The sequence below is a fragment of the Cololabis saira genome, chromosome 18, assembly GCF_033807715.1.
Source record: "Cololabis saira isolate AMF1-May2022 chromosome 18, fColSai1.1, whole genome shotgun sequence".
In the NCBI taxonomy this organism is placed as follows: Eukaryota; Metazoa; Chordata; class Actinopteri; order Beloniformes; family Belonidae; genus Cololabis; species Cololabis saira.
Genome location: NC_084604.1, coordinates 3,837,392 through 3,861,344, shown reverse-complemented (window position 1 = coordinate 3,861,344; position 23,953 = coordinate 3,837,392). Strand labels below are relative to the sequence as shown.

Here is a 23,953-nt window from a genome sequence, read left to right as displayed (position 1 = left end):
GGGGGGGTCTCACTGACATGTTCTCCGTGTGGTCCTGTGCCGTTACTACATAGAGTTTACACTAAGTCTAACAGTGGTTAGTCTCCACTCTACTATGAATGTACTATTATCTGTACTTCACTGTGTACTGGGAAGTCTTGTGTATATACCTGTCAGTCACACCTGAGTGTTGTTTCTTTTAACTCGCCATCTCAGCCCGAATCAGGAGTGGCCACGCCCCCTAAGAAGCCCTGGCCTCCCATTGGTGGAGACAGGAGGGTGAGTTTGACTGTCAGCACTTCCAGCCAATAGGGACTTGCTCTGGCTGGTCAAGGGCGGAGCTGAGAAACTTGCATGGCTTTTAGCTTGCATGTGGACCACTTGTAGTAGAATCCAGTAAGAGCCAGTGCGGAGCGGGATTCTGGGAAGGTTCCTGTGGGAACCGGAATGTTGATGGATCCGGAGTTATCCCAGGATCACCTGGATCACCTGAGGGGACCAAAGGTCAAAGAAAAGGTAGATCACGTATCTTCCAATACCTGGTCTCTGGTTCTCAGTCCAGACCGAGTACTGGCTCAGTACCTTTGCAGATATAAATATATTATATATTAATGCTGGATAGCTAGCTCAGTCCAGATCCCCCCCAAACCCAGATGAGCCCGAACTTGGACTTTTGCTGTTTTCAGCTCCACAGAAAAACCCTGAAGATCCTGAGCTCTCATTTTTTATTAGGTTTATTTAAATCAATGTATCTGTAGTACTTATGAGAGAGAAGATGGACAAAGGATTCTTTTATTATTATTCTATTTCCTAAATCCAAACTAACAGAGTTAGACGTCTGTTTTGGATTCAAATCCCAATTTATCACCCAGAAGAAAAAGACCGTCTACGTTTATTCCAAGACAATTCAAATCTGCATTAATTTAAACTCTTCAAAGTTCCTAAACGTATTTAATCACAGTCGTCACGTAGAGACAGATTCATCTCTGGTTAGTTAGTTAACGTTAATCTGAACTAGTGTTGCTAGTTTATCTCAGATTATTGATCCACCCACCACCAGATGTACAGTCCTACTTTAATCTAGTATCAGAGTACAGTCGTACTTTAATCTAGTACTAGAGAGTACAGTCTTACTTTAATCTAGTATCAGAGTACAGTCGTACTTTAATCTAGTACTAGAGAGTACAGTCCTACTTTAATCTAGTACTAGAGAGTACAGTCGTACTTTAATCTAGTATTAGAGAGTACAGTCGTACTTTAATCTATTACTAGAGAGTACAGTCGTACTTTAATCTATTACTAGAGAGTACAGTCGTACTTTAATCTAGTATTAGAGTACAGTCCTACTTTAATCTAGTATCAGAGTACAGTCGTACTTTAATCTAGTATTAGAGAGTACAGTCGTACATTAATCTAGTATTAGAGTACAGTCCTACTTTAATCTAGTATTAGAGAGTACAGTCCTACTTGAATCTAGTATTAGAGAGTACAGTCCTACTTTAATCTAGTACTAGAGAGTACAGTCCTACTTTAATCTAGTATTAGAGAGTAGAGTCCTACTTTAATCTAGTATTGGAGAGTAGAGTCCTACTATAATCTAGTACTAGAGAGTACAGTCCTACTTTAATCTAGTATTGGAGAGTACAGTTGTACTTTAATCTGGTGTTCCGTAGGCCCATCCACATGTGGTGGACTGGTCCTCATGTTGTGATGGTTCTGTTGTAGAACCAGAACCAGTTCCAAGTGGGCCAGGAAGCAGTAGCCCGCCCGTCCATGGGCGGCCCGCCCGTCCATGGGCGGCCCGCCCGTCCATGGGGGGCCCGCCCGTCCATGGGGGGCCCGCCCGTCCATGGGGGGCCCGCCCGTCCATGGGGGGCCCGCCCGTCCATGGGGGGCCCGCCCGTCCATGGGGGGCCCACCCGCCCGTCCATGGGGGGCCCGTCCGTCCATGGGGGGCCCACCCGCCCGTCCATGGGGGGCCCACCCGCCCGTCCATGGGGGGCCCACCCGCCCGTCCATGGGGGGCCCACCGGTCCTCTGAACAAGGTACTTACTGGTACCAAAGGTTCCAAACACAGGTGAGGCTGTGATGTCACGGCTGTGGGGCGTGGTCCAGTGGTGGGAGGACGGACACCAGGACTGGAGGTGTCCCTGGGGAGTCCTGTTGGAGCAGCATCTGGGTGGGGTCATGTGTGATGTCATCAGCCACATCCTGTCTCTCATCACATGCTCTGATTGCTTGACTGGTCCTTCTGCTACATGTGTTGTTGCCATGGTTAATCTGTGCCATAACGTGGGCTGGGTGTAAGTACTGGTGGACGTTGTTGGTCAGAAACACTCACGTCCTCCCCCCCGTCCCCCTCCCCTACGCAGGACCCGCTGTGGAAGGTCCGCCGCAGCCAGAAGCTGGACATGTCGGCCCGCCTGGAGCTCCAGTCGGCGCTGGACGCTGAGATCAGAGCCAAGCAGCTGGTGCAGGAGGAGCTGCGCAAGGTCAAGGCCTCCAACATCCACCTGGAGAGGTGAGGGGGGGGACCGCAGACGGGGTGAGGGAAGAGCTGCAGACGGGGTGAGGGAAGAGCTGCAGACGGGGTGAGGGAAGAGCTGCAGACGGGGTGAGGGAAGAGCTGCAGACGGGGTGAGGGAAGAGCTGCAGACGGGGCGAGGGAAGAGCTGCAGACGGGGCGAGGGGAGGGGAGGGGCCGCAGACGGGGCGAGGGAAGAGCTGCAGACGGGGTGAGGGAAGAGCTGCAGACGGGGTGAGGGAAGAGCTGCAGACGGGGTGAGGGAAGAGCTGCAGACGGGGTGAGGGAAGAGCTGCAGACGGGGTGAGGGAAGAGCTGCAGACGGGGTGAGGGAAGAGCTGCAGACGGGGTGAGGGAAGAGCTGCAGACGGGGCGAGGGAAGAGCTGCAGACGGGGCGAGGGGAGGGGAGGGGCCGCAGACGGGGCGAGGGAAGAGCTGCAGACGGAGTGAGGGAAGAGCTGCAGACGGGGCGAGGGAAGAGCTGCAGACGGGGCGAGGGGAGGGGCCGCAGACGGGGCGAGGGAAGAGCTGCAGACGGGGTGAGGGAAGAGCTGCAGACGGGGTGAGGGAAGAGCTGCAGACGGGGCGAGGGAAGAGCTGCAGACGGGGCGAGGGAAGAGCTGCAGACGGGGCGATGGGAGGGGCCGCAGATGGGGTGAGGGAAGAGCTGCAGACGGGGCGAGGGGAGGGGCCGCAGACGGGGTGAGGGAAGAGCCGCAGACGGGGCGAGGGGAGGGGCAGCAGACGGGGTGAGGGAAGAGCTGCAGACGGGGTGAGGGAAGAGCTGCAGACGGGGTGAGGGAAGAGCTGCAGACGGGGTGAGGGAAGAGCTGCAGACGGGGTGAGGGAAGAGCTGCAGACGGGGCGAGGGAAGAGCTGCAGACGGGGCGAGGGAAGAGCTGCAGACGGGGCGAGGGAAGAGCTGCAGACGGGGCGAGGGAAGACCTGCAGACGGGGCGAGGGAAGAGCTGCAGACGGGGCGAGGGAAGAGCTGCAGACGGGGCGAGGGGAGGGGCCGCAGACGGGGCGAGGGAAGAGCTGCAGACGGGGCGAGGGAAGAGCTGCAGACGGGGCGAGGGAAGAGCTGCAGACGGGGCGAGGGAAGAGCTGCAGACGGGGCGAGGGGAGGGGCCGCAGACGGGGCGAGGGAAGAGCCGCAGACGGGGCGAGGGAAGAGCTGCAGACGGGGCGAGGGAAGAGCTGCAGACGGGGCGAGGGAAGAGCTGCAGACGGGGCGATGGGAGGGGCCGCAGATGGGGTGAGGGAAGAGCTGCAGACGGGGCGAGGGGAGGGGAGGGGCCGCAGACGGGGTGAGGGAAGAGCCGCAGACGGGGCGAGGGGAGGGGCCGCAGACGGGGAGAGGGAAGAGCTGCAGACGGGGAGAGGGAAGAGCTGCAGACGGGGTGAGGGAAGAGCTGCAGACGGGGTGAGGGAAGAGCCGCAGACGGGGTGAGGGAAGAGCTGCAGACGGGGCGAGGGAAGAGCTGCAGACGGGGCGAGGGGAGGGGCCGCAGACGGGGCGAGGGAAGAGCCGCAGACGGGGCGAGGGGAGGGGCCGCAGACGGGGAGAGGGAAGAGCTGCAGACGGGGCGAGGGGAGGGGCCGCAGACGGGGCGAGGGGAGGGGCCGCAGACGGGGCGAGGGAAGAGCTGCAGACGGGGAGAGGGAAGAGCTGCAGACGGGGAGAGGGGGCCGGGCCGCAGACGGGGTGTCCCACTGGGGTCCCGGCTCCTCACCCGTCTGTCCGTCTGTGCAGCAAGCTGAAGGAGTCGGAGGAGCGGAGCAGGGAGGTGGCCGACCAGATGGACAGCCTGAAGAAGGAGGTGGAGGACAGCCGATCGCGCGTGGACAAAGGTGAGGCGGCCCTTCCCGTCCCCCGGAGGCTGAGACGTCCCGTCCCCCGGAGGCTGAGACGTCCCGTCCCCCGGAGGCTGAGGCTGAGACGTCCCGTCCCCCGGAGGCTGAGACGTCCCCACGTGTCCTCCTCTCCCCCTGACCTCCCCTGTCTGTCCGTCTGTCCCCTGCAGGTCTGAAGCTGCCCGACTTCCAGGACTCCATCTTTGACTACTTCAACACGTCTCCTCTGGCCCCGGACCTCACCTTCAGAGTGAGTCCCCGCCCCCTCCTGTCCCCGCCCAATCACAGCAGAGCAGGTCACATGGTGCTGGTGTCACTCTGTAGGTCTTATTGTTGTTGCTTGTGTCTCTCTGTGACGTGGAGGCGTCTCTTTGCTCCGCCTCCTCACTGCTGTCCGTCTGGGAAGACGTAAGTCCACCTGCCAGGTTTACCCACAATCCTCAGCAGCGTATCAGTCAGACCTCTCCGCTAGTTTGGTACTAACCACCTAGATGGCCACGCCCCGTGACGTGACCCCTCCCACTGTATAGCGCCCCCCCCACCCCCCTAGCTGCTTTTTCCTCGTAGTACTTGTACACGTGAATGACTCCGGTGCTGTGAGTTGTGGTTCTGAACCAAAGGTGAGTTTGGTCTCTGCTGTCTCACCTGCAGACCTCGGACCTGGACTCCACCCCGCTGAAGCCGGGGGCCACGCCCCCCTCCCCCTCCCCCTCCTCCGAGTACGAGGTCAGTCACACATCAACCCCATTAGCATTAGCAACAGCATTAGCTATTCTTCCTGGGGTCCGACATACACACAACACACAAATTAACACTGATACATAACAGACATACATTATACATGACAAACAAAACAATAATAGACACAACTCCCTTAGTCACAAACAACACAGAGGAACTAAATCACCATCATTCTCAGACATAAATACATAGAAATGAAGTCAAATAAAACACCTTCACAAACAATACCTGCCTGAAATGACCTTATCTTAGAATTCTTGACCACTTTTCACTGTTAGTGACTGTGTTTCCATGCATCAATAACTCTTTTAAAACCCGAATATTGGCAATAACCCGAATTTGCACGGCCATGTAAACACTAATAACCCCTTTGAATAACCAGAATTTGCTCATATTGGGGTTTTTAAAAACCCCAATATGAGCCCTGGGTTACACCTTTTAAAACCTGAATATTGGGTCATGTAAACACCAAATGGAATATCCCCATCAAACGGAACAGGAATTAGTTTTCTGCACATGCTCTGTTCACAAGGAATCCTGGTCTTTTGAGTCCAGGAAGTTCTTATAAACACGGAGAAACCAAGACCAGGAGGAGACTAATCACTTCATAAATGTAATGAAGGATATGAACATTTCTGCATTTGTAGACGGTAGAAAGTACCGGGATAGAAGATTTACAAAAAGGTGAGAGAAAAGTTGTGCGAAGCAGCATTTGTTTTGAATTTGGATACAGGAAGAAGAAACGGAAATGACGGTAATTGCATCATGATGTTCTCCGTGCGTCGCTGGTTTGATCCAGATATCCTGAATGATTAATTACCATGTAAACGGAATATTCCCAATGTTTCAGTAACAGGAATATTAGCAATAACCTGAATTTTGACTGCATGTAAACGTAGTCACTCTTATTGTGATAGTTTACACTACCTGTAATTCTATTCAAACTTCATTCTGTTTCTTCCAAATGTCAAATCATAATTAAATTTTAAAAGATATTGTTTCAACTGAATCTTAAACCAATCTTTGCTCCCTACATGAGAAATATGAACTGGTATAGAGTTCCAGCCAACCATGGCTCTGGAAAAGAAAGTTCTCTGTGTGTTTCCATCTGTGTTCTTGTACCGGACTGACCCGGTTCTGTTTGGGTCGGCAGGAAGGAAAAGCAGCATCGGGTCCTGTCAGCCCCTCCCCCACCCTCCAGAGCTCAGCGCTGACCTCGCCGAAGGTAACGCCGCTGCTGCCACGCGGTTCTACTGGTGTCTGAACGCAGTTTAGTTTATTTGCACATAAAAAAAATATACAACCGTCAAAAATTCAGACGAACAGTATGTAGAAAAAAAAGGAAACAAAAAAAAGAAATACAATGTAACAGAAAAAATGTGCAGGAGGAACCAAAAAAACCCATAAGGGCTTGTCGAGTGGTTCCTCCTATAAAGAAACAAACAATATCTACAGAGATATGTAAAACATAGGACAACTAAGGAGAATAAGCTAAATTACTAGAAAAACAGGAATCTGATGAGGATGTGCAGAGAAGTTCTGGAAATTAGTGGTTAAGCTTTGCTAAGCTGGGTTAGCAAAAAAGTTGTGATTTGTTTTTTGAAATTATTTGTGCTCGAGCGATCTCTAATATTGAGTGGTAAGGTGTTCCAATAAAGAGGAACTCTGAATCTTACTGATTTCCCTGATTAGGAAAAAGTAGTCCTGAAAAAGGTGGGATGGAGATTGTTTGCAGACCTGGTATTGAAGTGATGAATTTGGGAATTGAATTGAAATAAAGAATGAAAACAGGTTGGAAGCAGCTTGTGGATGGATTGATAGACAAAAAGACAAATCTGAAAAACATTTACAGCAGAAATAGGGAGAATACTTAGGGATTGGAACAATGGGGTGGATCTAGTAAGTCTATTGGAAATGGGTTCCGTTGGTGTTCTGACCCGCGGGTCGTGTGTTCTTGTGTTCCAGCCCAGAGCTCACCAGCTGAGCATCAAGACCTTCTCCAGCCCCACCCAGTGCACCCACTGCACCTCCCTGATGGTGGGCCTGCTCCGGCAGGGCTACGCCTGCGACGGTAGGCCCCGCCGCCGGGGGAGAGGCTTCACTTCACTGACTCTGATCAGGCCTGTGTTGAAAAAATCAATTTTCCAATTCTAAATCCATCTTCATATTAATTCCTAAAAATCGATTTGATTATATTACAACTTTAGGTATTTTTTTGTTTATAGCCAAAAAATGTTTTTGTTTGACACGAGAATAACTGGTGCCATGTTTTTGCCTTTAAATATGTTTAAAGGTATGAAAACATTCAGGTTTTCAGTTATAATTGCATAAATTGCCTATTTCATTACTTTATACAGGACTGTCTCAGAAAATTAGAATATTGTGATAGTCCTTTTATTTTCTGTAATGCAATTACAAAAACAAAAATGTCATACATTCTGGATTTATTACAAATCAACTGAAATATTGCAACCCTTTTATTATTTTAATATTGCTGATCATGGTTTACAGTTTAAGAAAACTCAAATATCCTATCTCAAAAAATTAGAATATTCTGGGAATCTTAATCTTAAACTGTAACCATAATCAGCAATATTAAAATAATAAAAGGCTTGCAATATTTCAGTTGATTTGTAATGAATCCAGAATATATGACATTTTTGTTTTTGTAATTGCATTACAGAAAATAAAGAACTTTATCACAATATTCTAATTTTCTGAGACAGTACTGTACACTGTCTTGGGGTTACATTTGCATAAAATGCTAAAAATCCAATTCTCAAACATTTTAAACCGAAAAAGACATAATAAGACATTGACATTGATAATTCTGCCCCACACGATGTTTCTGAAAGCAGTTCTATCAGATTCTGATTCTGGGAGGGCGATTGGTCCTTACATACTTGCTGTTGAATCTCAATATAATACTAGTATTAATATGTTGCAGAACTACACAGTCATATAATTCATCCAACAGCTCAAAAAACAGTTTTAATAACACTAACTCAAATCAATATTGGAATAGGATCGAATCAAATCCTGATAATGGATTCTGAATCTTAAGAATGGATTGGATTCTTGACATGTGAATGGATCCCCAGCCCTGACTGATGCTTGTCCAGTCCTTGCCGGTCCTGGTCTCACCCCCACTCTCCTCCGTCCCCAGTGTGCTCCTTCATCTGTCATGTGACCTGCAAAGACCACGCCCCCCTGGTGTGTCCCATCCCGGCGGAGCAGGCCAAGAGGCCGCAGGGCATCGACGTGCAGCGGGGCATCGGTACCGCGTACAAGGGCTACGTCAGGGTGAGATACACCACCCACACCTCTACGCCTGCTCAAAACACACATGTGGCAATCAGTGTTGGGACTAACGCGTTATTTAGTAACGCGTTACAGTAACGCCGTTAGTTTTGCGGTAACTAATACTCTAACGCATTACTTTTTAAATTCAGTAACGGAGTTACCGTTACCAAACGGTGCGTTACTCCGTTATTTCTGGCTACAGTGAAGCTTTTTTTCCCCATACGGAGACCAGAGGAAGTGTAGTGTGTGAACGTTCAAAAACATGACGGTCATGGGCCAAGAGAAGGAGAGTTTCCCAACCTGGAGATATTGTCATTACAGTAATCCCTGGTTTTTCGCGGGGGTTACGTTCCAAAAAGAACCCGTGATAAGTGAAATTCTTTTTACAATTATTATAGAAGGCTTCAAATTGCAGAGATCAGCACCGCCTCTCACGTATTCCACTGCTCTTCTGAGCCGCTACATCCCGACTCTGAAGCGTCTTTTTCTCCTAAAGCCGCGGTGCTGGTGAGTTTTTACCAGAGAAGAAACTAGTTATGGGTCGTTTTGTCGCTCTTTTTACTTCTGGGCAAAAAGATTCTTATAAACCGACATGCCACCATGGATTATATCTGAGACTGTAATGAACGATTCATCAAAGGTCCCGTTCTTGAGCTGCTGCTGAAGCTCATTGGCCGTTCTCAGCTTGTTGCTAAGCAACCAATGTTATTGACACAGGAAGTGAAGAAGCGGGGAGACTGTTTAGCCAATCAGAATGCAGAACACGATGCACAATGTAAATCCATACAGTACCTGCTGAAATGAAGGCTAGAGGGGATTAATGGAGCATTTAAAATGTTTTTATCTAAAGTAACTAAAAAGTTACTTTTCAAAGTAACGCATTACTTTTTGGTCTAAGTAACTGAGTTACTAACTGAGTTACTTTTTTTTAATGAAGTAACTAGTAACGGTAACTAGTTACTATTTTTCAGTAACTAGCACAACACTGGTTGTAATACAGCCGGGTCAGAAAATGTCACCTCCATGACACATTCCTGTGTGGTGGAGCTGCTTTCTTGACTCCTGGTACGTTGGTGCAGTGACGCTGTTGTCTCCTTGTTGTGAGACACAGCATGTGTCTGAGTAATCCGTGCTGGGAACAGCCTTAAGCCCTCTTTACTGTAATTGCTAAGGTTGTGGGGGCGTGGCCTTGTTTCCTGTGGAGGTCAGAGTTCAGTCTGACTTGCCAAGATATTCGTACTCATGGAAAACAGCAAAGGAGGAGAAGTTAAATGTAAAGTTATTTTAAAAAACTGTCAGTAGGGCTGGGCGATTTTGGACAAAAATAAAATCCAGAATTTTTTCTCTGAAAACCCGATTTTCGATTTCGTTTTCGATTTTTTTGGTAAAACTACAAAAGACAATGGAATAAATTGTTTCAAATATTTTATCTTTATTTTTAAAGAAAAATAGCAAACAAATTTCCCTATTGGGAATGAAGTGCAATTGAAAGATACTGTAAATCCTCCTTGAGTTTAGTAAAGTGACAACATTTACAATTTTTCTTGACCAAACAAAGATGACTAGACGAGCTCTGTCTGTAATGCAGACAGCTCTCTTCTTCTTTTCCAGCTATATGAAAAAGAGAGAGGAAAATCGATTTTCCGATTTTCCTTTTTTTAACATCCTCTTGATTAATAAATCCGATTTAGATTTAAAATCGATTAATCGCACAGCCCTAACTGTCAGGTTTTCTTCTTAAACCTCTGTCTTGGTCGGAGCTCGTAACCACGGCTCTCTCACCTGGACCACTGCACTTCCTGCTTCTGATTTATCTGTATCTGGGTCAATGACCAATAAGGATTTTCAACAGGTCAATTTTAGAATAATAAAAAAAAGAATATCTATTGCAGTAGTTCAAACCTTAAAGCGACACTACGTAACTTTTCCACCTTAATATCATATTTCCAGAGTCATTGTGATGGAACATCAACTTCCAACAGGTTTAATGAACCTCTGTCATGGTCTGAGGGGTCTGTATCTCCTTCACTGGTACTATGTAACTTTGAGGAGCATGGTAGGAACCCTGCCACACTAAAAAACTACAAATCGTTACGACTTTGACTGCTTTACGGCATACGTCACTTCCCCCTCCTTCCCGATTCGCAGTCGATACGAAAATGGGCGGGGCTTGGAGCTCAGAGCTCCTCAGAACCTGTTGCTGCGTTGCGGCTGCAGCAGCTCCACACAACAGACGTGGGGAAAAGATCCTAATGGTTTAACTTTTCAACGGTTTCCTGCTCGGAGGCAGAACCACGCAGGCCAAGTATCTGATATAACAAAGTAAAAGAGTGAAAGAGTCGTCGGTTCGCTTTGGATCGCGGCTGTAACGACCAAACACCGGCTTCCACACAGTAAAGCCTGAATTATGGTTCTGCGTTAAATCGACGCAGAACTACGGCGTAGGGTACATGGCGACACGCAACGTACGGTGCGTGTCGCCGCGTACCCTACGCCGTAGGTTCTGCGTCGATTTAACGCAGAACCATAAACAGCCTTAAACCACAAACACTCACACAGACGGGTCGGATCAAAACACGGGTTTTATTCCCCACTTCTCCAGCTAAACGCAGTTGCTGGCCAGCTCTCTGCGGTGCAATTAACCCCAATCTTCAGATAAAACTAGTTTGTTGAGGAAAAAATATTAACTCTTATTTGTAGCTGCAGAGGAAAAAAATAATCTCACGAGGAGCCTCTTCAGCATAATATAGCGGTCAAAAAAAAGAAAAGAGAAGTAAGAGGGATACAAAACATGTACTGTATGTTGTACTATTATACTAATTTATTGAAACACATGGCTCTTCAGTAGGGATTAATTATTATTATAATTAATAATAATTAATAATCATTATTTTCTCCATATACCGCTCCCTGGCTTCCTTGTTTAAGGTATCCCGGTAAATTCCAGTTCCTTTCCAGCAGTTTAACATCTTTTTTTTTGCGTTCTGTCTGTTCACTTGGTGAAACAGAAAAGTGTCCCGTCTCCTCTCATCAAAACAAATGCAGCGACGGGACAGGAGTTTTCCGGCAGTACGCGCTGGTGCTCATGGGAAACGTAGTGTTCTTTCTGGTAAAACACTACCGCTTTTGTCCAAAAGATGCCGCCAAACTCAGAAAAGCTGAAAGTTACGTTGTGCTGCTTTAAGAATGTTGTGTACACATAAATTCATATAAAACTTTTAAATTAAGTGATTTTTGTCAAGATGAATTGGCACTAGCCTTAAAAAAAGTAATGTGGTGCAACCATGATTCATATTAAAATAAATTAATTTCTTTAACATCTTGACATCTTTTTTTTTTTTTTACAAGTTTTCAGGGTTATACCAAAATTTATTTTAAACATGATATTTCATAAAATGGACATCATCAGTCAAACTTTGTATATTATGATGGAAATATAAATGTGTATAAATCTTACACACTACAAGACACTTCAGAAATCATGCCAGATAGATTGATTTAAATACATTTAGAGTGATTTCAAAAAAGGTTTTCAAAACCAGAGTCCTGGTCGGACGGTTGCACCACATGACATTTTGACGCTTAAAACAACAAAATCCCAAATAACTAGTATTTTTTTGTAAAATTCAAGTAAGTCCATATGTGGGACAGGTAGGTCATATATCTGGTATTTTCTTATCCATTTAAACCTTTTTTGAATTGAAAAAAAATCAGTTTTTCGGAAAATATAGGCGTCATTGACCCGTCTGTTAATTATTAGGACACTAAAGGTTCAGGTCAGCATGTTCACCGTCTCGGTGACTGAACCAGGCTGAACTTCCTCCCACATGATGAGGCTGAAGTGGAGCTAGTCCCTGCATGCAAGGGTTCCCGTAGGACCAGAACTGGTCCAGCACAGTCCCCACGGGGCTGGACTTCAACCTGGACGTCCTGCAAGAAGCCGCTCCAGACCTGTGGACCGTTTCTGAGCTCCAGGGGGGAAGTTTAGACCTGTGTATGACCCAGGAGAGCCAACCTGGACGAGCATAAGATAAACGCTTAGACGGTGAACACAACTCAGAACCAACCATGGACTCCTCCGGAAGAATGTTGTTGATGGACATTTGTCCTCTACGGGACGTGTCGGGGGTGGAGGACGTACGATACGCACCACACAGGTCCGTCCTGAAATCCATCTGTCAGACTGTTCGGTGACCTCAGAGTACCGTTTGAACATTTTTACGCGTGTTGAAAAAGTGCTCTGTTTTCGGTCCCACGTGGAGACGAGTCGGGGAGATGTGGGGGAGATGTGGGGGAGGGGACGTGGATCAGCTTTGTGAGATTCCTCTGAAGTAAACTGGGTGAAGCAGCAGGAGGAGTCGGCTGCAGGAGCTGCAGGATCCACAAAGTGTTTCTCCTCCCGGTGATGGACCGGGATCTAGACCCGTCTCTCCTTCCTGCAGATGCAACACCCAGAGTTACAGCGACTTGTTCTTTATTTCTCACGCTTGCACCTCCCGTCGGCACAAGTTGTCTTTATTTCTGCAGCAGAGGAATCAGATTGTGATGCTTCATGTTTTAAATATAAATTCATGTTGTTCACATTGTAGGTGATCGCGGACATCCACAATGTGTAAGACTCAATACACGTGTACATTGGTCTTAATCTGTTAGCATATAATACGCGTGACAGTAAAGCGGAATGAGGAGCCGTTTTTCATCCACCAATTTAAGTTCTTATTTTAAGTTCTTAAAATACAAACAAGAAAAGCAGGGTGTAATGATGCACTAACGCTGCCCATAAACATTCACAAACCCGTACGATCATAATAAAACCACAACTCTTCACGGAACGCAACACAAAGCAAAAACAGCATTACCCATAATGCAATGCAGCTGAAATCAGAAGAAATGCCCCCCAAATAAATTATTTTTTCCAGGCCTCATCTTTTGACAGGACTATCTCCAGCTCACGGCTGATTTTTTTTTTTTTTATTTAGTGTTACTTGTTTTTGCAAGTTTCTTGAGTGGTTTTTAATGGATAATTATCTTCATTATCATATTCAAACATATATTTGAGGGAGGAGACAGGGCGGAGTGTTGTGCTCCTGCATGTGCGCTCAAATCCACGTTGATTGTGATGTTCAAAGAAACCTGCGTGGATTTGGGCGTACGCACAGTTTTGAAAATCTGAATTTTTTTTGCGTACACAAGAATTCCCTGCACGGATTCACGTTGAAATCCACGCACTCTTTGTACACGAGGCCCCTGGTGCAGCTGCAGCTCCTCCTCTCACTCCGCCGTGCTTCTTTCCAGACCCCCAAGCCCAGCGGAGTGAAGAAAGGCTGGCAGCGAGCGTTCGCCGTCGTCTCCGACTGCAAACTGTTCCTCTACGACATCCCAGAGGGGAAGTCCACCCAGCCGGGCGTGGCGGCCAGTCTGGTCCTGGATCTCAGGTAAGCTCAGGGGCTGGTTGTGTGGGCCGCAGCAGGCCCAGGGTCCGGAGAACACGGAGGGGGAATTTATTAACAACACTAGAATTTATTAAAGGATATCCCCTTGAGATGTAACATCTCATTTTCAAGGGGGTCCCATGAAACATACAACATTACAATAAATCACATTACAGTATAGACATACATGACATAAAACACACACCCCCTCCCACACACAACCCCTACACACATAAGTCTAGTTACAAAATAGACTAATTGAATAACCGAAACAATTAGATAAATATAACATAACAAAGAGGAAAAAAATAAATAAATAAATAAATAGAAAAAAGGACAAAAAAAATACATAAATTAAAAACATAGGCAATTTGTTTTAAGATGAGAATATAATGACAACTTAAAACAATGAAAAGAGGTAATAGAATGCAAAAAGAGGGGAAGATTATTCCAATCTGATGGAGCTTTAAAATAAAATGATCTTCACCAAGCTCTTTTAAAATTCTAGGAACAAAGAAAAAAGGAAAATTCAATATGTCTGAGTGAGTATGGAGAGTTATATGGAATCATGAGTTCTTTTAAATATGGAGGACAGTGAGAATAAACACATTTAAAAAGGAAGTGAAGCCAGGGAAACTGCCGTCTAGATTTGGGTTGAAACCAGTTCAATGAATCAAACATAAAACAATGACGTAACACAAATCTACATAATGAAATAAATAATACAGTCAGAAGTTTAAGATGGGTATCTGGAGTATTTTGATACACAATATCTGCATAATCAACAAGTGGTAGTATAAGTTCAGAAATGAACCTCTTTCTGACAGGAAGTGTGAAACAGTTGATTGAACGGTAAAGTGAAGCGAGACAGCCGTGTGGTTTTTTTAGCAGTATAATCAATGTGTGGTTTAAAGGTAAGTTCGGGGTGATGGATCCGCCCGTAACCTGCTCCTCTGTTCCAGAGACGAGGATCTGTCCGTCAGCTCCGTGTTGGCGTCAGACGTGATCCACGCCACCAGGAAGGACGTCCCCTGCATCTTCAGGGTAGGACCGACCCCCGACCTCCGACCTCCGGTGCCCGCCCCACCTCCCGCCTCACAGACTGCATTTCCATGCATCAATAACCCTTTTAAAACCCGAATATTGGCAATAACCCAAATTTGCACGGCCATGTAAACACCAATAACCCCTTTGAATAACCAGAATTTGCTCATATTCAGGTTTTTAAAAACCCCAATATGAGCCCTGGGTTACTCCTTTTAAAACCTGAATATTGGGTCATGTAAACACCAAACGGAATATCCCCATCAAACGGAACAGGAATTTGTTTTCTGCACATGCTCTGTTCACAAGGAATCCTGGTCTTTTGAGTCCAGGAAGTTCTTATAAACACAGAGAAACACAAGACCAGGAGGAGACTAATCACTTCATAAATGTAATGAAGGATATGAACATTTCTGCATTTGTAGACGGTAGAAAGTACCGGGATAGAAGATTTACAAGAAAGTGAGTGAAAAGTTGCGTGAAGCAGCATTTGTTTTGAATTTGGATACAGGAAGAAGAAGCAGAAATGATGGGAATTGCGTCATGATTTGCTGGTTTGATCCAGATATCCCAAATGATTAATTACCATGTAAACGGAATATTCTGAATGTTTCAGTAACCGGAATATTAGCAATAACCCGAATTCTGACTGCATGTAAACGTAGTCACCGTTGTTGTTGGTGTGGTAGGTGACGTCCTCCCAGCTGGTGTCCCAGCTGTCCTCCGTGTCCCTGCTGGTCCTGGCGGAGAGCGAGGCTGAGAAGAAGAAGTGGGTCCGGATCCTGGAGGGTCTGCAGAGCATCCTAACCAAGAACCAGCTCAAGAGCCAGCAGGTGCACGTGCTGCACGAGGCCTACGACGCCTCGCTGCCCATCATCAAGACGGTGCTGTCGGCCGCCGTGCTGGGTCAGTACCCCCCCCCCCCCCCCCCCCCCCCCAGCCGTGCTGGGTTAGTAAAACTGAAATAGACCGAAAATGGGAAAATTAAAAACGGCATGTGGGAAAAAAAGCAGTTCTATCAGCAGTTGAATCTCAGTATAATACTAGTATTAATATGTTGCATAACTACACAGTCATATAATAGGGCTTGGTCGTGACGTCATCACCTGGCGGAGCCGCCATGTTGGCAGCTACCTTAGCTGCTCTTCGGACCACTGAGCACTGTGTACAGACGTGCTCCCTCTTCATTGTGTCTTAGTCTACCGGTACTTGTAATCGTTACTTTCCATTATTCTGTAACCATGGTAACCCGTTGCTGTGTTGTAGCTGCAGCAGCTCCACACATAACAGACGTGGGGAAAAGATCGCTAATGGTTTAACTTTTCACCGCTTTCCTGCTAAAACCACGGAGACCAAGTATCTGAGATAACAGAGTGAAAGAGTGAAAGAGGAGTCGGCTCGGTTGGATCGCGGCTGTAACGACCAAACATAACGTTCCTCAGTAAACCACAAACAAACACTCACACAGACCAGGGTCGGATCAAAACACGGGTTTTATTCCCCACTTCTCCAGCTAAACGCAGTTGCTGGCCAGCTCTCTGTGGTGCGATTAACCCCAATCTTCAGATAAAACTAGTTTGTTGAGGCAAAAATATTAACTCTTATTTGTAGCTGCAGAGGAAAAAAATAATCTCACGCAGAAAACAAAAATATTGCTCACGCCTCGGAGCCTCTTCCGCATAATATAGCAGTCAAAAAAGAAATGAAAATATAAAACATGTACTGTATGTTGTACTATTATACAAATGTATTGAAACACATGGCGAGTCAAACATTTACCAAAGCAGCTGCCAAACACTCCTAAACACGGTAGTAAGACGGTGGTTCTGCAGAACTGCGGCAGTAAATCCTTACTAAAGAGTGAAGCTCCGACCAGGAGCTCCATTCTTTAGTAGGGATTTCATATGGATCCAGACCGTTAATAATCATTATTTTCTCCATATTCCGGCCCCTGGCTTCCTTGTTTAAGGTATCCCGGTAAATTCCAGTTCCTTTCCGGCATTTTAACATCTTTTTTTTGCGTTCCGTCTGTTAACTTGGTGCTACTACACTGCTGTTTGTTTACACTCACGAGGCTGCCAACACGGCCACCACGTCCCAGAATGCACCTTGGTGACCAAGCCCTATTCATGCAACAGCTCAAAAAACAGTTTTAATAACACTAACCCAAATACATATCGGAATCGGATGGAATCAATTCAATTCAATTCAATTTTATTTATATAGCGTCTAATACAACAGATGTTGTCTCTAGACGCTTTCCAAAGATCCAGAACATGAACATGAACATAAACATAAACATAAACCCCCGAGCAATTATTATATAAACAATGGCAGGTAAAAACTCCCTTAGTGGGAGAAAAGCCTTAAGCCAAACAGTGGCAAGGAAAAACTCCCCTTTAGGAGGGAAGAAACCTTGAGCAGGACCAGGCTCATAAGGGGGGACCCTCCTGCCGAAGGCCAGACTGGGGGAGTCAGGGACGTCGACAGCACACAGCAGGCAGGTGGAAGCAGCAGCGGGATGACCAGAGGTGGGGGGGGGGGGGCGTCAGCAGCACACAACAGTCATGTGGAAGCAGCAGCGGGATGACCAGAGGGGGGGGGGGGGGCGTCAGCAGCACACAACAGTCATGTGGAAGGAGTAGCGGGATGACCAGAGGGGGGGGGGGGGGGTGCAGGCAGGCGGAAGCAGCAACAGCAGACATCCACGTAGGCAGGTGGAAGAAGCAATGGGATGACCAGAGGGGGGGGAGGGCCGGGAACACAGGCCAGAACGCAGCTCCTGAGGCTCCGGCCTGCAAACATACACAAAAGAGAAAAAAGGGGGGCCGGCACAAGAAACTACAGGAACGATGGACAAAAATGATAGCTATGAGATATTTATAATAAATAAAAATGGTAATGGAGAAGAGAGGCAGGGAAAAGGAGAGGAGAAGAAGGGTGAGAGGCACCGCCCAGCGGATCATGTCGGTGCCCCCCTGCAGCATAAGCCTATAGCAGCATATCTACCGCGAAGCTATATTTGAGACTAACTATTATAGTCTTGTTCTATAGCTGCAACTATGACTACTGACTCTAACACACTAGAGTTTACACTACCTAGAGATTTACCAACACCAGCTAGAGGTTTACTAAACACTAACTATAAGCTTTACTAAACAGAAAGGTTTTAAGTTTAGTTTTAAAGGTGGAGGTGGTGTCAGCCTCCTTAACCCAGATTGGAAGTTGGTTCCATAGTAATGGTGCCTGATAGCAGAACGCCCGCCCTCCAAATCTACATTTAGATACTCTAGGAACTACGAGTAAACCTGCACCCTGGGAGCGGAGAGCTCGGCCAGGAACATAAGGCACTATCAAATCTTGTAAATACTGCGGAGCTAAGCCGTTTTGGGCTTTATATGCAAGTAATAAAATTTTAAATTGAATTCTGAATTTTACAGGTAGCCAATGGAGCGACGCTAACACTGGAGAGACGTAGTCTCTCCTGCTAATTCCTGTCAGTACTCGTGCTGCTGCATTCTGGATCAGCTGGAGCCTATTCAGCAAATTACTTGGACATCCTGCTAACAACACATTACAGTAATCCAGTCTAGAAGATACAAACGCATGAACTAGTTTTTCTGCATCCCTCTGCGAGAGGATTTTCCTAATCTTTGCAATATTACGGAGATGGAAAAACGCTATTTTACAAACCTGATTAACATATGGTTTAAACGACAAATCCTGATCGAAAACAACACCAAGGTTTCTCACAGTTGCACTGGAAGCCATCGCAACACCATCTAATCCCTTCCTAAGATGCTCTGGACCAAGAATGATAACCTCTGTTTTATCTGAATTTAGAAGCAAGAGATTTCTGGACATCCAGTCCTTGATGTCCCTAAGACATGCCTGAAGTTTAACTAACGGTTCTGTTTCATCCGGCTTCATAGACAAGTAGAGCTGCGTATCATCAGCATAACAATGAAAGTGTATGCCGTGATTCTGGATTATACTTCCCAACGGCTGCATGTATAAACTAAACAAGATTGGCCCTAGCACTGAACCCTGCGGAACACCATAACAGACCCTCGACTGTTCTGAAGAAACCTCATGTACATGAACAAACTGGAACCTGTCAGATAGATATGATTTAAACCAACATAGAGCTGTCCCTTTAATCCCAACAACATGCTCTAACCTGTGCAGTAAAATGCCATGATCTATAGTGTCAAAAGCAGCACTGAGGTCCAGTAAAACCAATATGGACACTAATCCCTTATCTGAGGCCATAAGAAGGTCATTCGTAACTCGAACCAGTGCTGTCTCTGTGCTATGATGCATTCTGAACCCTGACTGAAAGACTTCAAACAGATCATTTCTATACAAATAGTCACATAACTGGCTTGAAACTGCCTTTTCCAGAATTTTAGATACAAATGGAAGGTTAGAAATTGGTCTATAATTAGCTAAGGTGTCTGGGTCAAGGGAAGGTTTTTTAAGTAAAGGTTTAATTACTGCCACTTTGAAAACCTGTGGTACATATCCTAAGCTTAGGGATAGGTTGATTTGGTCCAGTATTGTCGTACCATTAAGAGAAAAAACATTTTTGAATAGTCGAGTCGGGATGGGGTCTAACATACATGTGGTTGACTTAGCTCTATTAACGAGTGAAGTCAGCTCAGGGAGGTCTATAGGATCAAAACAGTCTAGAGGCAAGTCAGAGCCTAGGGAAGTCGCTAAAGCTGAAGAAACGCCCACAACCGGCTGGTTGATTTCTTCTCTAATTCTCGTGATTTTACTGTTAAAGAAGCTCATAAAGTCTTCACTACTGAGAGCTGCAGGAATACACGGCTCCACAGAGCTGTGACTCTTTGTCAGCCTGGCTACAGTGCTGAACAGAAAACGTGGGTTACTTTTGTTATCCTCTATCAACGTTGAATAATAAGCTGTTCTTGCTTTGCGAATGGCTTTTTTATATACTATTAGAATATCTTTCCATTCACGATAAGAGTCTACAGACTTACAAGAGTGCCACTTCCTTTCTATTTTACGCACGCTTTGTTTCAACATGCGAATATCTGAATTGTACCAGGGAGTTAAGCTCCTGTGGCTAGAAACCCTCCTTTTCAAAGGAGCAACTTCATCTAAAGCTGAGTGCAACAGATCAGCAGTGTTACTAACAAGAAAATCAACATCAACATCAGAGGTAGAACCCAGGTCACTGGCCTCTATTGCTTCAGTAGAGGCTTCACTATTTTCCACTGTCGCAAGACGAGCAATGGTCTCCTTAAATTTAGCAATAGCTTCATCAGACAAACATCTGCTAAAATAATACTTCCTGCCCTGCACTTCAACATCAACAACATTCAATTCCAACGTTATTAAATAATGGTCGGATAAAAGGGAGTTAACAGGTGACACCAACAGACCATCAGTTTCAACACCGTAGGTGAGAACGAGATCGAGAGTATGACCAAAACAATGCGTCGGCCCGTCCACTTTTTGTGAGATACCCATTGATTCTAGAAGAGAGTTGAAAGCTAATTTAAGATTATCGCTTTCAACATCCATATGAATATTAAAATCACCCACTATGATGAATTTATCTGTACTGATCAATAATCCAGAAAGGAAATCTGAAAATTCAGACAAAAACTCTAGATAAGCGCCGGCAGGGGGCCGATACACTACCACTAACACAACTGGCTTCTCTGATTTCCAGCTCGGAAATTTCAGACTAAGCGTGAGGCTTTCAAACGTATTATGATTGCACTTAGGTTCAATTTTTGTTTGGAGACTGGAGTTATAAATTGCTGCGACTCCTCCGCCCCGGCCCGTGTTTCTAGGAATGTGATGATTAAAGTAGCCGGGCGGAGTTGATTCATTCAAACTAACATACTCTTCATCCTGTAACCATGTTTCTGTTAAGCAGAAAACATCACTCCTGCTCTCTGTAATTATATCGTTTACTAATAGAGACTTGGAGCTTAACGATCGTATATTTAGTAGTCCGCATCTAATTTTTCGGTCTCTTATTGGTACCAAATGTGCATTGGTTTTAATTTTTACAAGATTATTTTGGTTAACGCCTCTATAACGCCGCACCTGGTGAACTAGTGGAGGGCGGGGAACTGCAACTACTTCTATTTTGCTAGGCACCTGGTTAGAGTTACCAGTTACATCATGTAATCTTATAGTTTTGTTGGCAGGCGTTGGTCCTCGAGAAGCAGCAGAGAAGTGTGTTAAACTACAGCTCTGCATCCTGGCCTGGACCCTGCGATGTCAGGGAGAGGGTCTAATGAAACAGGCCAAATTACTAGAGACAAGAGCAGCACCATCCCGGGTGGGATGAATGCCGTCTCTTCTAATCAGACCGGGCTTTCCCCAGAACGTTTCCCAATTGTCAATAAAGGCCACGTCGTTTTCTGAACACCACCGATACAACCAGCGACGGAGCGAGAGCATGCGACTAAACATGTCATCGCTGGTCAGATTGGGGAGGGGGCCAGAGAAACCTACGGAGTCCGACATGGTTTTAGCGAAGTTACACACCGAGACAATATTCATTCTGGTTACTTCCGACTGGCGAAGACGGGAGTCGTTAGCTCCGACATGGATGATAACTTTACCATATTTACGATTACCCTTTGCCAGTAGCTTCAAATTTGCTTCTATGTCGCCCGCTCTGGCCCCCGGGATACACCTAACTATGGTCTCTGGAGTCGGCTTCACATGTCTGACTATGGAGTCGCCAATCACCAGGGTCGGCTTCTCAACGGGTGTGTCGCTGAGTGGGGAAAATCGGCTAGACACATGAAGCGGGTGGTGGTGTTCCGTGAGCCCTTTACTACGCTTCCCCCGAACCGTCACCCACCGGTCCTGACTGGCCGGCTGCTCGGGAGCTGCAGGGGAGCGGCTACCCTCAGCTGCTATGGGCCGGTCCGCCGCTAGCTTAGCCTGGTTAGCTGAGGAGGCTATCGGACTATGGTCAAATTGGCAGAACCGGACCTCTAACTGACTGAGCCTCGCCTCCAGCCCTGTAAATAAACTACATTTTAAGCACTTACCGTCTTCACTAAAGGAGGCAGAGGAATAACTAAACATTTCACACACTGAGCAGCAAAGAGGTGAAACGGTGGGAGACGGAGAGCCCATGCTAAGATGCTAACGGAGGCTAACGGACAGAAAATGTATTGGTGATTGGTGACAGTGAAAGTTACGGAAGAGAAAATGAGCGAGTGTTGAAATAAAGACAGTAATGTACCAGATATAGTGCTTTTTTACCAGAAAACAGTCTAAGTTTAAGACAAAAAAGTCGGGAGAGATCTGTGCCTGCACGCCGTGCAGCAGCAAGACCGCACACCAGGAAGTGACGCGATGCGTGACGCAGTACGTTACCCAATCAGCCTTGATCAATCAAATCTTGATAATCTATTCTGAATCTTAAGATCAGAATGGAATGGATTCTTGACATTTGAATGGATCCCCAGCCCTGCTCAGCTCTCTGTCTCAGGGTCAAAGATCGTCCATCATCTGATCATGTGACTGTTTCTCTGCAGACCGGGAGAGAATTGCCCTGGGAACCGAGGACGGTCTGTTCGTGGTGGAGGTGACTAGAGACGGTGAGACACGTGCACACGAACACACACACAGATGCATGCACGGCGGTGCACAGGCGTGGTGACCCCCCCCCTCTGTTTCCAGTGATCGTGCGCGCCGCCGACAGTAAGAAGGTGTGTCAGATCGACGTGATCCCCAAGGAGAAGATCATCGCCCTGCTCTGCGGCCGGAACCGGCAGGTCCACCTCCACCCCTGGGGGGTTCTGGAGGGAGCCGAGTCCTCCTTCGACATCAAACTGGCTGAGACCAAAGGCTGCCAGGCCCTGACCACCGGCGTGCTGAGACCCGGGGGCCCCGCCTGCCTGCTGGCCGCCGTCAAGCGTCAGGTCAGACCCCCGCCGGGCCTCCCGCCGTTCCGCTCTGCGGCTCCGGTCCGCTTCTACGGAAGCGTATTGCATTCACTTGAGAAAAAAAAATCTGCTCTGTTTTTCTGAATTAACGAGTTAATTATCTCAGAATTCTGAGAAAAGTTTTAATGAAAAAAAAAAAAAAATCTGCTGTTTTTCTGAATTAACCAGATACCTCACAACTTGCAATAAGCTGTCATTCACTTGAGAGCTGGATTTCATGGAAGCAAACATGTTCCTGTCCAGTTTAATCCAGGTTTATTTTGCTTTTGGTTTGAAACATTGGGAGATACTCTTGTCTTTAAGTTATATAGATGGGATTGTTATTAGTTTGTCCACTTTGCGCCTCAGGCACCTCAGGACTTTGCGGTTGTTCAGACGAAGATTTTTTTTTTCTTCATTAAAACTTTTCTCGGAATTCTAAGATAATTATCTCGTTAATTCAGAATAAACAGCAGATTTTTTTAATTAAAATTTTATCTCGTTAATTCAGAAAAACAGAGCAGATTTTTTTTTCGTATGCTTCTGTCTAGTGATGCACCCAAATGAAAATTTGTGGCCGAAACCAAAAATAATAATAAACACTTGGCCGCATACCGAATAACATACCGAACATGGTTCTTCGCAGTTTTTCATTTATTTTGCCAATTTTATCACCATTGCATAGATCAAAAAATCTCAATCCCTTTCCCACACAAGTAGTCTACCTAATATATTTATATACATCTCCATTTCTCTTATGCACTCTTCAGTGCTTTTATTTGTTTTATTGCTTTTATGTTAAATACAACTTATTATTATTATTATTACCTGCGTGCCATCTGTGCCAAGTCAGGAAAGCGGCTTTGATTGATCCTCCAATACAGGACTGTATCAGAAAATTAGAATATTGTGATAAAGTTCTTTATTCTCTGTAATGCAATTAAAAAAACAAAAATGTCCTACATGTATGACATTTTTGCATTACAGAAAATAAAGGACTTTATCACAATATTCTAATTTTCTGAAACAGTCCTGTATTTGAGAGGGTTAGGGCTCCAGGGGAAGGGACTTCTGACAGATAACTATCTAACTGTTGAGTGGTTTTGCTTGTCGTCTGCCGGGCATCTGGCTTATTTTCTT

The 23,953-nt window shown here is 46.0% G+C and overlaps 1 protein-coding gene across 7 annotated transcripts in view; it reads left to right on the top strand.

Annotated features, from left to right (window-relative positions):
• Positions 1 to 23,953, top strand: part of cdc42bpb (CDC42 binding protein kinase beta (DMPK-like)) — a 73,704-nt gene that overhangs the window by 38,055 nt on the left and 11,696 nt on the right. For 2 of the 7 annotated variants that reach the window (XM_061746871.1, XM_061746865.1), the window contains exons 18-31: positions 196 to 258; positions 2,353 to 2,501; positions 4,262 to 4,359; positions 4,533 to 4,612; positions 4,726 to 4,770; positions 5,014 to 5,088; positions 6,257 to 6,328; positions 7,069 to 7,174; positions 8,270 to 8,406; positions 13,702 to 13,841; positions 14,801 to 14,882; positions 15,572 to 15,788; positions 22,424 to 22,486; positions 22,569 to 22,810. In XM_061746871.1, the coding sequence (XP_061602855.1) occupies positions 196 to 258; positions 2,353 to 2,501; positions 4,262 to 4,359; positions 4,533 to 4,612; positions 4,726 to 4,770; positions 5,014 to 5,088; positions 6,257 to 6,328; positions 7,069 to 7,174; positions 8,270 to 8,406; positions 13,702 to 13,841; positions 14,801 to 14,882; positions 15,572 to 15,788; positions 22,424 to 22,486; positions 22,569 to 22,810 (1,569 nt within the window). The remainder of the gene's footprint in view (positions 1 to 195; positions 259 to 2,352; positions 2,502 to 4,261; positions 4,360 to 4,532; positions 4,613 to 4,725; positions 4,771 to 5,013; positions 5,089 to 6,256; positions 6,329 to 7,068; positions 7,175 to 8,269; positions 8,407 to 13,701; positions 13,842 to 14,800; positions 14,883 to 15,571; positions 15,789 to 22,423; positions 22,487 to 22,568; positions 22,811 to 23,953) is intronic. The other 5 variants (XM_061746867.1, XM_061746872.1, XM_061746866.1 and 2 more) reach the window with 4 other exon arrangements.